Here is a 15,810-nt window from a genome sequence, read left to right on the forward strand (position 1 = left end):
GGCAACGGGAACATCAGCGCTGTATCTACAGACCTGTAGCAGAACGCTGGGAGCTGAAAGGGCCAGAGGCAATAGATCCCTCCAGAGCAGCTAACGGGTTCATCTTCCCAGAACACCACGATATGCGCTCTTCTTTTTAATCCTTTGGTTGCACTTACAGCAGAGAATAAACTCAGGGTGATAAGTCATCATCAAAAGGTCCAGGGAACACACTTCTTAGGGGATATTGTAGAAGAAATCGACCTGGTTAACTGACAGTAAACTTTTGCTTCTCAGAACGCCTTGGTTGGCTTCCAAATCTGCTTGGGAGTTTAATTTCTTGGGGATGTGGTAGAAGGAGATCTTGTGGAATTTGGGCAATATAAGTCTAATTCTCCTGATGATGGTTGATAAGTGGAGCTGAGAAGGGTTCTTTTTGGATTGCAGAGCCTGGATAATAATCCTGGAGTCCCCGAAGACTGAAATGGAAAGGAAGTTGCCTTTGATCGCTTGAGAGAGCCCCTGCCACAGAGCCAGAGCCTCCGCTCTGTTGTTGGATTCCTTGCCTAATCCCCAAGCAAACCTTAACACCTCAGAGCCATCCGGACTCAGTAGAACTCCGCCGCCTCCTGCTACACCAGGGTTGCCTTTGGAGGCCCCATCAAAAAACAGACAGTGTTCATTCAGAGCCGACCTCCATTTAATGAACTCTTGCTCCTCCAGCCTGATTTCCCAATTGGAGAGGACGCTGGTAGCGATGGTAGCACAATCTTTATGGTTTGGGACCAGACCATTCAACCAGAGTTCCTCTTCTCTGTTCAGAGCTTTCCCAGTTTTTTTGGCAGAGTTGGCATCCAGAGTTTCTCCTAAAAGAGCTTTAACTTTGGTGATGACTTTGATCGGATTGCAGCTTTCGTTTCTGAATAGTCTGTTATTCCTTTCCAGCCACATCTTCCAGCAAACGAACTTGGGGATCCACAGCCAGCAATTTTTGAGGTGGATATTTTTGGAAAGACCAAATGGAGATAATTTGCTCCAGGATTGGAAAAGGTTTTGGATGTTCCTGGGGAGCTCGAAATTATCAGGATTTAGCATAAGGACCCCCTTCCAGACTTCTGATGCAAAAGGGCAGGTTAAGAACAAGTGATCAGTTGTTTCTTCCTCTGACTTGCAAATATTGCACCAAGACGGACCTTCCATTCCGCGCCTGCGGAGATTATCTCGAGTGAGAATACTATTGTGGGCTAATGTCCAGCAGAAGAAATCAATTTTGGGTAGAGAGGGGGAATTCCAAATAAATTTCCATTGAGCTGGATTTGGGGGAGCATTCGGGATGGCCATAATACTTTTGTATCCTTCGGAAGCAGAGTAGGAACCTGTAACAGATCCCCACCCGCGTTTGTCTTTAACAGAAGCTTTTACTGGAGCTTTCCCTTGAAGATTATCCAATAGAACAGAGGCTTCACCCTCCAGCCACTGAGGGACCTCCCCCAGATGCCAGCTTTCCCAGAGACCATCCTCCGACCAGGAAGAGATATCCCAGAGAGTGTTCAGATTGCGATCTTGGAGCCAGTCTCTGATATTGGTGATTTCTTCCACCTGATTCATCGGTTGGTCACCTAGAATAGGATCATCCCAAATTCTTATTTTTTGCCCATTACCTGGAATCCAATACAGCTTATGACTAAAATGTTCCAAAGCTTTGATGCAGAGTTTAAGAACAGGAGAACCTTTGGAGGAACGAAGAGGATGGTCCAGGCATCTGAGGCGCTTCCCATGGAAATATTTTCTCCACAGGACCTTCTTGCTCGAACTAAGTTTTCCAGAGACAATGTCCCAGAGGAGCTTGGTTCCCAAAGCCAGATTTTGGGCAGCCAAATCGCGGATTTGTAATCCTCCTTCCATAAATGGCTTTTTAATAGTATCCCATTTAACCAGATGCAGCCTTCTTTCGTTGTTTTTTCCCCCTTCCCACAGGAAGCGCCTGAGAAGTACTTCCATTTTGTTGATGAAGGTTTTAGGGGCCAGGAGGATGGAGTGCTGATATAACAGAAGACTTGAGAGGACCGCTTTCATCAAAATGATCTTCCCCGCATTGTTCAGCCAAGAAGCTCCCCAGGCATGAATTTGGTTTTTAATCTTGTCCAGCAAGGGCATCCAATGGGAAACTTTGGGAATGGTCCTGAAGATTGGAATCCCCAGGTATTTGAAGGAGTCCCAGGCCCAGGACCCTTCCATATGGAGAATCCTTGCAAAATCTGATAATTCCTTGACCGAGCAGTTCCAGCCGTAGACTGTACTTTTTGTAAAGTTGATCTTGCTGCCCGTGACTTCTCTGTAGCTGTCCATCTCCTTCTTAAAGGATTTAGCTGAGTTTATGCTTGCCCCACCCAACAATAGCGTATCATCAGCAAATTGGGCATGATTAATGTCTTTGACCTGGTGAACCATGCGGAGTCCAGGAAGGATTTGAGTCTGAAGGTTATGGTCCAGTTGAAAACTAAGAACTGAGGCTTGAATCGTGTAAAGGAGCGGGGACAATGGGCAACATTGTCTGAGGCCCCTAGAGGCTTGGAATAAATCTGAAGGACACCCATTTACTAAAGGCGAAATCCAAGGAGAGGCAATGCAGGCTTTTATCCAGTTAATGATGGCTGAAGAAAAGCCCATTTTATTCAGAACCATAAACAGGAATTCATGCTTTACCCTGTCAAACGCATTTGCCAAGTCAAGCTTAATCACCATACCTTTCTCCTTTCGATGATAGCTTGAATGAACAGCTTCTTGCACCAGCACTATATTGTCCAGAATCTTTCTCCCTTTGATGAATCCACCTTGATTTTCAGGAATAATGGCGGGTAAGATTTTCTTGAGGCGATTGGCTATAATTTTGGTTATTAGCTTGTAACTGGAGTTACACAACGAGATTGGCCTGAATCTGGTGAAATTAGCTGCTCCTTTCTCTTTTGGAATCAAGGCCAGAAACGTTGAATTGATGCCGCCTCCGATCTTTGTACAAGTTTGAGATTTCTTAACCATTCTCAGAAGGTCAGATTTGATTATGGCCCAACAGGAGAGATAGAATCTAACTGGGAACCCATCCGGACCCGGAGCTTTGTCCGGTTCCATACTGTCCAATGCTTTTCTAAGCTCATTCATGCTAATCGGAGCTGTCAGCATATCGTTGATAGGATCTTGGACACATTGAGGGATCAAATTCATCGGGTAGACCTGGGGATCCAATGGTGGTTCATCAGGGGCGGAGTAAAGGTCTTTGAAGTGAGTGTGAGCTGCCCGCTTGATTTCTTCAAAGTCCTTAACCACTACATTTTGGTGATGAATTTCTTTAACGGATTTGAATTGCTTGCGGGCTTCAGCTTGCTTGTGGAAGAAGCTGGTATTTTTGTCCCCAGCTTGTAACCAGAGAGCTCTGGATTTCTGCCTCCAGAGTTCTTCTTCTTCCCTGCTTGCTTTGTGAAATTCTTTTTGCAGGTCAATTTCTCTCTGAAGAAGGTCTTGGGTGACAACAGAATTTTCCAAAGATAATTGATGGGAAGCAAGATTGTCCAGGGCCATCTTCCTTTTGAAGGAGGGAGATTTCAGCGTTCTTGCCCACTCCTTGAGTCTTCTTTTGAGCCCCCTCAGCTTTTCTTCCCACACATAGAAGGGGGAACCTTGAACCGGTCTTTTCCAGGCTTCGGAAACCATCTCTTGGAACCCCTCATGCTGAAGCCATAAAGAACTGAACCTGAAGGGAATGGGGCCAAGATTTTCATCCGTGGAGAGCTCAAGAATAATGGGTTTGTGATCCGAGGTGCTGTTTGGCAGGATTTTGGACGAAGCCATAAGACCACAAGTCAGGAATGAGGATTGAACCAGAAATCGGTCTAACCGAGCTGCAATATGATTTGGGCCCACCCTTTTGTTGGACCAGGTGAACTTCCCAGAAGAGGGCTTGATATCCTCCAGCTCCCATCCCAACATGAGATCTTCAACCCATTCTCTTGCTGGGTCCCTGACTGGGGATCCTCCCCTTTTCTCATTTGCAGCAAGAGTGACATTCATATCACCAGCTATAATAATGTTTTCAGGGTTGTTCAGTGCTAGATAGGACAAAATCGAGTCCCAGCAGGGTTTTTTCTCAGAAGGAAGAACAGGAGCATAAATATTGAACAAACTTACTTGATGGTCGGAGTCTTTATGAAGGAGCTTCGTGAGAATCCAATGGGAAGAGCTATATTTTTGAATCAGGTCATCGATAGAGCTGTCCCAGAAGGTAGCGATTCCACCGGAGGCGCCTCTTGCACTGACAGCACATCCAATACCTTTACGCCAGAAGGATTTGCTAGCATTGAGGAGGAGATTTTCCTCCAACTTTGTCTCCTGGATTAGGAGGATTTCAGGCGAGTACGTTCTGACTATCTCTTTGAGGGCATCTTCTTTTAGCTTGCTGCCTAGTCCTCTGCAATTCCAAGAGACGTACTTCATTATTTATTGGCTTGGGGGAATGTGGCTCCTTTTGGAGCCGAGCCTTGCTTGCGCCCAGACCTTGTATTCATCATTCCCTTGAGAGTTTTTTGGGATCCTTGGAGAACATCCCGATAGGTTTTCTCCTCTCTCAGTTTCTTCGTGGATTTTCGACCCCTTGCTGACTTGATAGGGGTGGCTTGTGAGCTGTCTGATTCATAGGTTCTTACTTCTGAGTCTTCATCCGATTCGGAGGCCAGGCTTATGTGTTCTTCATTATCTTTATTTCCTTCATTGCCTCCTGAGGTTGGGGGGGTGATTATTTCAGTACCTGTTTCTTTTGCTTCCTTCATTGAGTTTTCAGGTGCTTCTTGAGTCTCGATGGTTTCTGCGTTCCCTCCGGTGGAGGTTCCAACTTTTGGATCTTCATTGGTCTTCAGATTGGACTGCGGCTTCTTCCCTGAACCAGAATTTTTCTTCCCTGATATTCTTGGGATAGCCTTGCCTCTTTTGATTTCTTTCCATCCTTCCTCGTCCTCCTTAGTCTCGACCTGGGATTTGGGGCAATTCCGTTGGAAGTGTTCGTGTTCATGGCACGTTCTACATTTGAACGGTAGTTGTTCGTAGTCCAGCTTTTGATAGTGTTGCCATTCTCCCACTGTGATTTTAATCGCTTCAGGGAGACCAGCCTCTAAGTCGACTTCCACGCAGATTCTTGCACAAGTGTATTGGCCTTTATTGTCTGCTTTGTCAATGAATCTGCCTAGTCCGTTCCCAATCCTTTGCAATGACTGATAGCTCCAGCAGTGGATCGGAAGGTTGGGGAGCCTAACCCAGACTGGAACTTCCTTCGGAACATCTACTGAGGGATCGAAGTCCGGGGTCCATTTATTGAGATACAGACCCTGATTTCCCATGAAATACGGTCCATTCCTGAAAACCAGATCTCGGTCTTCTTTGGTGGTGAACTCGAAAATGAAGAAACCTCTACCTACTGGATAACAGATCACACTGTTCTTCAGCTGAGGCCTCCAGTTGTGTTGAATACAATCGTCCGTGGTTTTTGTAGAGGGCCAACGCCCCATAAATTTCCCGACCAGACCTCTATCAGCAAGGGCAAGAGCAATTTTGATCGGCTGATCTTCTTGCAGGGCTATCTCAGGCACTTCCTCAAGTTTTTTAATGAATTTTGGGATGTCTGGGGCAGGACGTTTCTTTCCTTTCTGCGTTAATAATCGCCGGAAGGCTTCTTCAGAGGAAAGCGAAGGGGTGGGAGAGGATTCCCCACCCCCAAGATCACCCATGACTGCAGCAAAGGAGCACAACAAGGGAACTCAGCTCATTCCCCCAGCGCCCCTGCAAATCCGAGAATCCAATCCTAGAGTCAGAACACAGTGCAGTTAATCGCCCAGCCGGAGGCGCAGCGCAGCAAAGCAAACGGGACACGGGAAGGGAGCCCGCTCAGTCGCCCAGAGGGCCGAGGCCGCCGACACAGTCTCAGTAACCCTAGCAGAGCGATTGCCCGTCGTTTTTAAAGCATATCTCGCTCCGAATTATTAATAATTATTACCATATTGTAATATTAATATTAAATAATGCATAGCACCAATTATGACTACTAAATTGACTAATTAATAATTTATAAACTATTAGATTATTAAATAGCTAATAAAACCAATTATTAGTTATTAATTATTAAATAACTAATGGAGCCAATTATTATTAGTTATTAATTATTAATTAAGGTGAAAATGCATATAACTATTATTGTTATTATTAAATTAATAAAACTAATAATAAGAAGATTATTTTTATGGCGATAATTATTATTATATGAATATTAATATTAAAGCTATTTAGAATAATATCAAAGCTATTTAGAATCAATTAAAATTATAATGATTAAATTTTTTATATTATTAAAGATTAAATTTTGTTGGAATGAGTTATAATAATTAATTAATATTAATAATCTTAATAATTAAAATATGAGTAGAGAAACAAATCATGTTTTTATTAATATTAAAATTGAACATGATTAAAATAAATAATAATAATAATGAACTTAAGACGAATTGTTATTATTAACAAATATTATGATAAACAATAAGCAAGGAAGGGGAGGTGTAAGGACTTGCGGTCCAAAGGCATCACCACCGAGACGTGCGACGAGTTGGTTAGCCAAATGGGTGCGCGGTTGAGCGAATAAAATAGCAGAGCGATCACTTGGAGTGTGCATGCGAAAAGTTAAGGAGAGAGCATGTTTATACAGTGAATGAGCATGGGCATTCACTTAGCAAAGCCGACGATGAAGAATGTTGGTTGAGGGCGTTGGCGGATGATGCCGACCATATGAAGAACCAAGGGAAAGGGCGTTGGTGGAAATATAATGCAGGTCAGCCATGGAGTTGGTTAATCGTGCATGCAACATATATACTGGCGAGTTGGATATTCATTTGACAACCACTCAAGCGTTCACAAGTCTTCATGCAAGAAGTGCGAAAGGTAAAGAGTCGCAGCAAAGGTGAAGGCGCAGATCTTATGCGCCCAACCTTGGGTAGCTCCTTAAGGTAGCACGAGTTCTTGGAAGGAAGGTGAAGGCACGATGCATGGATAGAAGCACCGGGCATTTGGTTGGCATGGGTTCTTGGGTGGCTCGGGTGAGCGCCCACCCATCGTGCAAAGACAACGCGGAGGTGGAGAAGGGGACTTGGGTGAGGTCGCCTGCCCATCGTGCGAAGATAAACAAAGGGTGACTCAAGTGAGGTTGCTCGCCTATCGTGCGAAGGTTCGTTGTGAAGTTTGGTTGGCAGCTCGTGTGAGGGCGCGCCCGCCCGACTTGGGCAAAGGATCTTGGTTATCACACAGAGGTGTCACAAAGTTGTAAATTTGGCTAAGTATGAAACTTGGTGTTTCCAAGTATACTTATAAAGCTTTGTACATTGAAAGATTGTATAATATATTATCCGGGCAGACTCATTGTTCAGGGAGTTGCCCCTCCCTTTATACTATGCAATTGTGTTCTCTTATATAATTGTTGATGATAATGAATGTGTATGGGTGTTCATTGGTATAAAGGAAACATAATAATTACTTGGTTGCAAAACGCAAACTAAGTAGACTAATGGTTAGGCGTAGTCCATGAACATAAGTATCGGTGAAAAGAAAGTGTTCAATGGTGCCGCACCTCACCAAGTACAGTTGAAAGACTACCGTAGGCCTGGGGGCATGACAGGTGGTATCCGAGCTAGTGTCGGGGAGTTGGTGCTAGTGTTGAAGCATTAAAGCTGATACACACTTGCACTTCGTGATAGGTGGTATCAGAGCAAGGTTGCTCGTGCCGAAGTGCAGATGGTATTTGAAGTTGATTCAGGGTTGAAGAAGCTTAAAAATTGATGACAGTGGAAGCAGGTACTTGCAGGTGAAGGAAGCTGGTTTCACATACAAGTGGAACAAGGGCTGGTTCATGGTTGCAGGGAACTTGGTGAAGCTGGTGAATGGTGAAACAGGTTTAGCAGAGGAGAAGCTTAGTGCTTGGGCCAGGCTGAACAACAAGGCATGGCAGGTTTGGAAGAATGCGAAGGGAAGCTCTTGCTTACCTTATACAGGTTGAAGCAGATGAAAGAAGAGAATCCCCAGATTTGAGATAAGCTTGAAGTCTTGGAAAAGAATGTTGAAGATGAACTTCTTCAACTTTGTTGGGCAATGGAGCAGGATGAAGTTGCAGATTGTGCTGACAAGGAAGAGGAAGCTGTGATGATTGATGATGCTGCAGACATGACAATGATGGAGGATGAACTTAAGATTGATCAAGTTGGACCAGGATCGTGCAGTTTGCAAACATGGATGGATGGGGATACTCACATGGAGGAGTCTCATGATGATGAAGTATGTATTAATACTTGTGTTTCACTTGGGTATTTGGTAGATGGACCATATGCAGGGAAGAGAAAAATTAGTTTGTCGATGCTAGGGAGGATCTTACCATGGATGTTTATGATGAAACCTTGTATGGCGAAGCAAGGCTTGTTGATTGTTGCAGAACTTGTTGGGGTTGTTTGTGACCTTATGGTAGAAGGTACAAGGTCCTGTGACAAGGGAGGAACATGATGATCATTGTGGATGAATGGGTCATGCTTTAGCCACATGAAGAATTGGCTAAGTGCCTGACATGACTCATGGACAGATTGAAGGGCACACAGTTGAGGTACCAAGAGAAAGTCTTGGTGGAACCTTTAGTGGGGGAGCTATGATGGAGAGACTCATGTCATGATAATATGGTTAGGTGACCGAGTTCACTAGACCGAAGATTGCAGACTTGGATGAGGATCACCGATTGTTGTGATGGGTCTACTTGGTTGGACTACATGGGCAACTTAGTCATGGACATCAAGTTGGAGAAATGGAGCATGGAAGTCTATGCAGGGACATTATGCAGGAGCACTTGTAGAGGTGTCACTTATGGGCATCCAATGAGAAGTGCCAAGGCAGGGATGTTGTGCGGGTAGATTTGTTGATATGACATGGAGATATTTTGTTTATGATCTAATGGAGAGGTTGTGCACTCTTGTACAATAAGGCCATGGACTTGAATGGATTTATGAGGAGCAGACTATGGAGCATTCCTACTACATGGAGAGCTGAGGCATCTTGCGGAGACCTTTGGGCCGAGACTTGTATGCTTTCTGAGATGTTGGTTGGAGATGACTCATGGAGCTCATGATGACACGAGGTTGTGACTTTTGGGGACTTCATATATGGTGGACTTGGAGGTTCTGATGCATTGACGAGCTGAGGTCATAGACTTTGATGCAGAATGGGATGCATACTTTCGAGTACATGTATGGGTGTAGCTTGGAAGAGTGACTTGATGTGGAGGATCGATATGAGACACTTTGAAGTGATGGAGTTACAATGGTTATGGTGCCTTGGTGGCAACACTTGGGCATGGGTTGAGCCGAGACTCAACCGCTTTTGACACATGGGAGCTGATTGATCTATGATCATGGGCAGCACATGGGAGACGAGACAGGTACATACTTATTTCTATGGCAGACTTGAGGGATATCACACATAGATATGAAGGAGGTTGCTTCGTGGACCTGGATGTGGCACATCGAGTGTCAGAGTTTAATGAGAGGATTTCTTCACTTTGAGGAGATGGATGATTCGCAGATGGATGATGAAGTTAGGATAGATGTGGTTGATTTCATTCAACACATTGACACCAAATATCATGGATAGCATGTTGCAGATGAGATGGAAACTACTTCATGGACTTGGGCATGGCTTACTTGTATGGAGATGGATTCTTGATCGAGTTGATGATGTGATGGGATGTTCAGAGAAACAACTAATGATGGCATGGGGATGTGCATTCTCATGGTTTGAGCAGGACAGTTGGATAGCTACCCAACTAGTTCAAACATGGGGGCCGACATGTACAGAGATGTGTTAGCATTATGTTGGAGTATCATGGCAGTAGTTCACATGAGGACGACACATGATGAGGTCGACACGATACGTTGCAGTGGGCATGTAGCTTGAGATGGAGGAGCCAGCCTTCCACGATGAGGAGTAGCATGTGGAGATTGTGACGAGATGGTTGATGATCATGGATTGAGATGATTTCTGATGGGTGACATACTGATAGGGTGTATACCTTAATATGGTGATCTTGGTGACAGATGGTTACTAATACAAGATATTGTCGAGGATGACAATTATTTCAAGTGGGTGAGGATGTAAGGATCTGCGGTCCAAAGGCATGACCGTCGAGATGTGCAACAAGTTGGTTAGCCAAACAAGCACGCGATTGAGCAAACAAAACAGCAGAGCGATCACTTGGAGCATGCATTTGAAAAGTGAAGGAGAGAGCATGTTTATACGGTGAACGAGCATGGACGTTCACTTAGCAAAGCCGATGATGAAGAATGTTGGTTGAGGGCATTGGCGGATGAAGCCAACTGTATGAAGAACCAAGGGAAAGGGCGTCGATGGAAATATAACGCAGGTCAGCCATGGAGTTGGTTAACCATGTGTGCAACATATATATTGGCGAGTTGGAGATTCATTCGACAACCACTCAAGCGTTCACAAGTCTTCACCCAAGAACTGCGAAAGGTAAAGAGCCGCAAAAAAGGTGAAGGTGCATATCTTATGTGCCCAACCTTGGGCAGCTCTTTAAGATAGCACGAGTTCTTGGAAGGAAGGCGAAGGCGCGGTGCATGGATAGAAGTGCCGGGCGTTTGGTTGGCACGGGTTCTTGGGTGGCTCGGGTGAGTGCCTGCTTGTCGTGTGAAGACAACGTGGAGGTGGAGAAGGGGACTTGGGTGAGGTCGCTCGCCCACCGTTTGGAGATAAATGAAGGGTGACTCAGGTGAGGTCGCTCCCCTGTCGTGCGAAGGTTCAGTTGCGAAGTTTGGTTGGAAGCTCGTGTGAGGGTGCGCCCGCTAGACTTTGGCAAAGGATCTTGGTTGTCACACGGAGGTGTGACAAAGATGTAAATTTGGCTAAGTTTGAAACTTGGTGTTTCCAAGTATACTTGTAGAGCTTTGTAACATTGAAAGATTGTATAATATATTATTCGGGAAAACTCATTGTTCAGGGAGTTGCCCCTCCCTTTATACTGTGCAATTGTGTTCTCTTATATAATTGCTAATGATAATGAATGTGTATGGGTGTTCATTGGTATAAAGGAAACATAATAATTACTTGGTTGCGAAACACAAACTAAGTAGATTAATGGTTAAGCGTAGTTCATGAACATAAGTATCAGTGAAAATAAAGTGTTCGGTGGTGCCGCACCTTGCCAAGTACGGTTGAAAGATTACCGTAGGCCTGGGGGCGTGACAAGAGGGGTAATGACCAAGAAGAAAAGGAGAAATGGTGAAAATAGGAAGTATATAGGGAGTCAAGGAATAACTTGGGTTGGGTAAATTGAAAGGAATGCTTGTAAGAAAGATAATGGGTGATGGGTCGTCAAGATTCACTAAGCTTAAAACCATCATCTCGATTAAATTTGTTAGGGCTATTTTCAATTTTGATGGATTCCCTAATTAAACAGATGGTGTAGAAGGGAGTGAAGGGAAGTATTATCACTTTATCAAAGAAAATGAGATTCTTGATTTTGTGAAAGTGCTCAACAATGATTTATTTTGATACACGATTATGGATGTTGTCAGTCATGTGCTCCTTTATATGAGCCTTAAATGATCTACATATTTGGCCTATGTAAGACTTGCCATAGGAAAAATGAATCTCAAAAACACCAGGTCCAAGAATAGGATAAAATTTCTATTTGGAAGACCTAAAGAGTTTCCTAAGGGTGGTCTGGGGTTTGAAGGAGGTTTGGATGTTTTTGTTCCACAAAATTCTAGAAATATGGTCACTAAGACCTTGGATATAAGGAAGGGTTACCTTAGTTATGGCAGGGGTGGGGCGGGTGGGGGGAGATTAAGTATTATCTTTGGGTTTGGGATGGAGGGTAGAGTGGAATGATTTTATAATTTAGGAGGAGGAATATCCATTGGATTGGAAGGCTTTGGTCAGAAGAAAGCATTCTTTGTCAAAGTGTTGGGGATCAGAGATCCGAATGACATGATTCACTAAAGTCTTATGAGCACCACATTTCTGAGTGGGGTAGTGATGAGATTGGCCATGAAGGTATCTATTAGTATGATTCTTTTTCTGATAGACTTGAAAGAAGAGGGAGTTGGTAGGACAAGTGGAGAAGAGTACATCATGAAATGGAAGGGATTTGTCAAAATCCATTTCCATGGTGAACTGAATATGGGGAGAGATGTGGTTAAGGTGATCCATAATGGAATGTGAAGTAGGGATGCCATGGGGCCATACACCAAAAAAGTCACCAATGAATCATTTCCAACATTTAGTTTTTAAATGAAAGTTTTCCAAGGCGCGAGACTCAAAGGACTCCATGAAAAATGTTGGCAACTAGTGGGGAGAGAGATGATCCCATGGTAGTTACTTTGTTGTGTTCATACAAAACACCTTTCTAGGTAAAAAATATGGAGGAATATTTTGATAAGGTTAAGGGTTTAAGAGTCAACAAAGTTAGAAATGATATAAATGGTTTCATGGGTGGGGATTGTGGTAGAGAGGGAGACAACATTAAAACTGACAAGGATATCATGTTCATCAAGAAAAAGGTGTTTGGTCTTATTAAGAAAATCAATGGAATCTTTGATAAATGACGAGGTTTGATCAGTCAAGGGTTGGATAGTTTGAGAAAGGTAACGAGAAAGGGCATAGGTGGGAGCACCAATGACACTAAAAATGGGTCTGAAGGGGATATCGTTTTATGGATTTTGGGTAAACCATAGATTCTGAGGCTTCAAGGGTTGAGGGGGATTAAAATGTTTTGAATGGAAGAATCAAGAAAAGTGGATTTGATATCCTTATTCACGATATTGGAGATGGAGGAAATAGGGTTTTTTGAAATATGATTATAGGAGGATGAGGACAAGAGTTAAATAATTTTTCAATCATAATCTAAGGAATTCATAACGACAATGGAATTTCATTTATTTGCTTTAAGTATGAGAATATTGGCATTATTATTAAGGTTTTTTAGCGCTAATTATTGTTCCTTGGAGATGTTAGGTTGGGGAAATTTAGAGCGATAAAGAATGCAACCACATTCTTGTATAACTTCTTCGGCATCAGATGACGACAAATAAGGGGTAATGAATTCAACAACAGAAATGATTTCTTCAAAGGGAAGGTTAAAAGGGACGATAGTCAAATTAAAAGATTTTTCTAAAAGCTTCAAGGTTTCTTCGTCAAGATTTTTTGAGGAGAGATTAACAATAATGGAGGAAGAATCATGGCAAAGTATCCCATCCACCAAATTTGGCCCTAAAGTTTTTCATATATATACAAATCAAAATATAGATCAACAATTTTTTAATTCTCCTCTTTTTCTTTATTAAGACAACTTTTTAATGATAATAATAAGGTCACGACAATCCATATACCAAATTGGTGTCTCAGACACCCTTATTTTTGACACAAGAAATCCTCTTCCAGATAATGATTACCATGTTTACAAAGATCTGCGTACCATATCCCTTCTATATTTGAACATCTAACCTCCGAGAAAACATATGCTCTTAACTATTAAACTTACTCAAACTATAATTATTTATATGTTAATTTTGTATAATTAAAATTTAGAATTGCATATCATAAAAAATCATCATATTATATGAAATTAGAAATATTACAAATTTATTACAATAAATATAAATAATTAAATTATTTAATATACTTTCAATTTTTTTATAATAATCTCCATAGCATGATCATGATCAACTTACAATCAAATTATGGAATGGAGGCAAAAATTCCAACCAGAACCCCATATCTAGAAATAGTTCCACATCTCTCTCCTCTCCATATGAAACATTGGTGCAAGGAGTTAATCAATAAGTCCCATTTTCAGTTGCTAAAGGTATACCCAAGTCTTTACTACCTAAGAAAAAAATCTAAAAGGTAATTTGCAAAATTATTTTCCAAATGTTCCAACTAGCTTATTAATGGAAGAGGAGGACATTGAAGGCCTCCTAAAAGACATGGATTTTTATGTTCCATGCATGATTTCACTAGAAAAGGCCTACCTCAATGAAGATCTAAAATTCATGCCAAACCATAAAATGTATAATACACAATCTAGTTTGAGTTCTTGAAATCTCTATTTGGGAATTCTTACATAATCTTTAAAGGAACCCCCAAGGTGATCAAGGAAAATAGAAAATACGGGAACAAGAGACGGAAGGAATAAGTTCAATAAGATGATGAAAATTTAGTCAACTCAAGGAATATCATTCAAATATTTGAGACATTTCCTCTCTCTCAACCCAAAAAAACCTAAAGTTTTCGTCATAAATCTTCATAGATAAGTATGTTATTTTTGTAACTATGGTTAGTGTCAATCTCTTATGGGTTTCTATTGATTAGTAGATTTCCTAGTATCTTTGATTGACAAACCAGTATTTTTAGTCCTTTATGATGAAAGGTAATTTCTAGGCTTTGAAAAACTAGGCTACATTTACTTTTCTTTGAAAAAAAAGAGGAATTTTTTAGACTCTTCATTGAAAAAATTTCCACAATAGTTATTATTATTATTATTATCATTTTGTAAACTAAGAAATCCATTGATTAACTAGAAAGAAAAGTATATTATTAGTTTTTTCGACGGGTTTTTTCCACTAGGGAAACTAGACCATTGATGGAAGATGAGTTTCTTAGAACCAAAATTGACATCGTAAGTAGGAGAACTAACACTAGAGACATAGTCGACATGGTTGTCATCGATAGTTGAGCAAGTCCAAAATATAGAATACATACATGGTCCTTATAAAATCTTGAGACAATATAAAGATGTATATCTCAAAAAGATAAGCAAGTAATATAGTAAGTCATAGCAATCTAAATAGAAGAAGAGACGTTGATAGGTATCAAGGGATATTTGACGAAAATAAAGCCTTTTCCTTTCATGGACAAGTTTTCAATCCTATCAAGAGGGTGAGCTATCTAAACATTCAATGAGAATGGTTGCCAAAGAGACTTGGCCAGGATTTTTTTTATTATATTTCCAAATAAAAAAGTGAATTAATAACTATAAATTTTATAATTCTCTCTTAAAAAAATATTAGAAAGTATCAATTATATACAATTTAAAATAAATTAATGTTTATTTTTTAATCATGTAATTTATATCTTAAAATTTTGTTATTAATTATTTTTATTTAAATTTTTAAAATGTCTTTAAATTTAATTGTGGATGATATTTTAGCAATTTAAAGAAAAATTTTATAATTGTAAAACTTTTAAGACTTTGACCATTACTTTAAAATTGTAAATAGAAATTTTTAATTTAAAATAATAATAATTTGGAAAGCAAAACAATTTAACTTTAAAGAAATAGATAAAATTTAACGTTAATTCACATAAATAATTAGTATTAACTCATATTAATATTAAACTATTATTCACCTTAAAGTTTTATATTGATTTATTTAAAAAGCTCTGGGGGAAATCTTTAAAAATGATGTGGGAAAATATACATTTTTCATATAATTGATGATTATGAAACATATTTGATGTAGGAGAATAAATCAAAACTTCGACATCATTTCCTACCATTATAGACATTTTGAAAATTCCACATGAAAGTGAAAATCTCTTGGTTAAAATTTTATATAAATTGAAATTTCATGTAAAGACAAATATCCTAGTTTTAGTTTTAGAAATAGTCTAGGTTGTTAAGGGAATGTGATTAGTTCATATTCTTAGCTATGTGCAAATTGTAAAAGAGACAAATAACTGTGCTGAAATATC

General features: G+C 40.8%; 1 protein-coding gene across 1 annotated transcript; it reads right to left on the bottom strand.

The window, feature by feature from the left end:
- Positions 1-216: 216 nt before the first annotated feature.
- On the bottom strand, positions 217-5,750 carry LOC149224322 (uncharacterized). The gene is made up of 2 exons (XM_089388151.1): positions 4,528-5,750; positions 217-4,441 (listed from the first exon to the last, which is right to left on the bottom strand). The coding sequence occupies exons 1-2, from the start codon at positions 5,748-5,750 to the stop codon at positions 217-219; spliced, it is 5,448 nt and encodes a 1,815-aa protein (XP_089244277.1).
- Positions 5,751-15,810: the final 10,060 nt, after the last annotated feature.

The sequence above is a fragment of the Pinus tabuliformis genome, chromosome Q, assembly GCF_031772625.1.
Source record: "Pinus tabuliformis cultivar Carrire ecotype Pingquan chromosome Q, CPIR1, whole genome shotgun sequence".
NCBI lineage: Eukaryota > Viridiplantae > Streptophyta > Pinopsida > Pinales > Pinaceae > Pinus > Pinus tabuliformis.

Coding starts and splice junctions, on each gene's coding strand:
- LOC149224322 (XM_089388151.1), bottom strand. CDS start 5,750: ATGGGTGATCTTGGGGGTGGGGAATCCTCTCCCACCCCTTCGCTTTCC. Junction 4,442..4,527: donor AAGGGAATGATGAATACAAG/GTCTGGGCGCAA, acceptor TTGGAATTGCAG/AGGACTAGGCAGCAAGCTAA.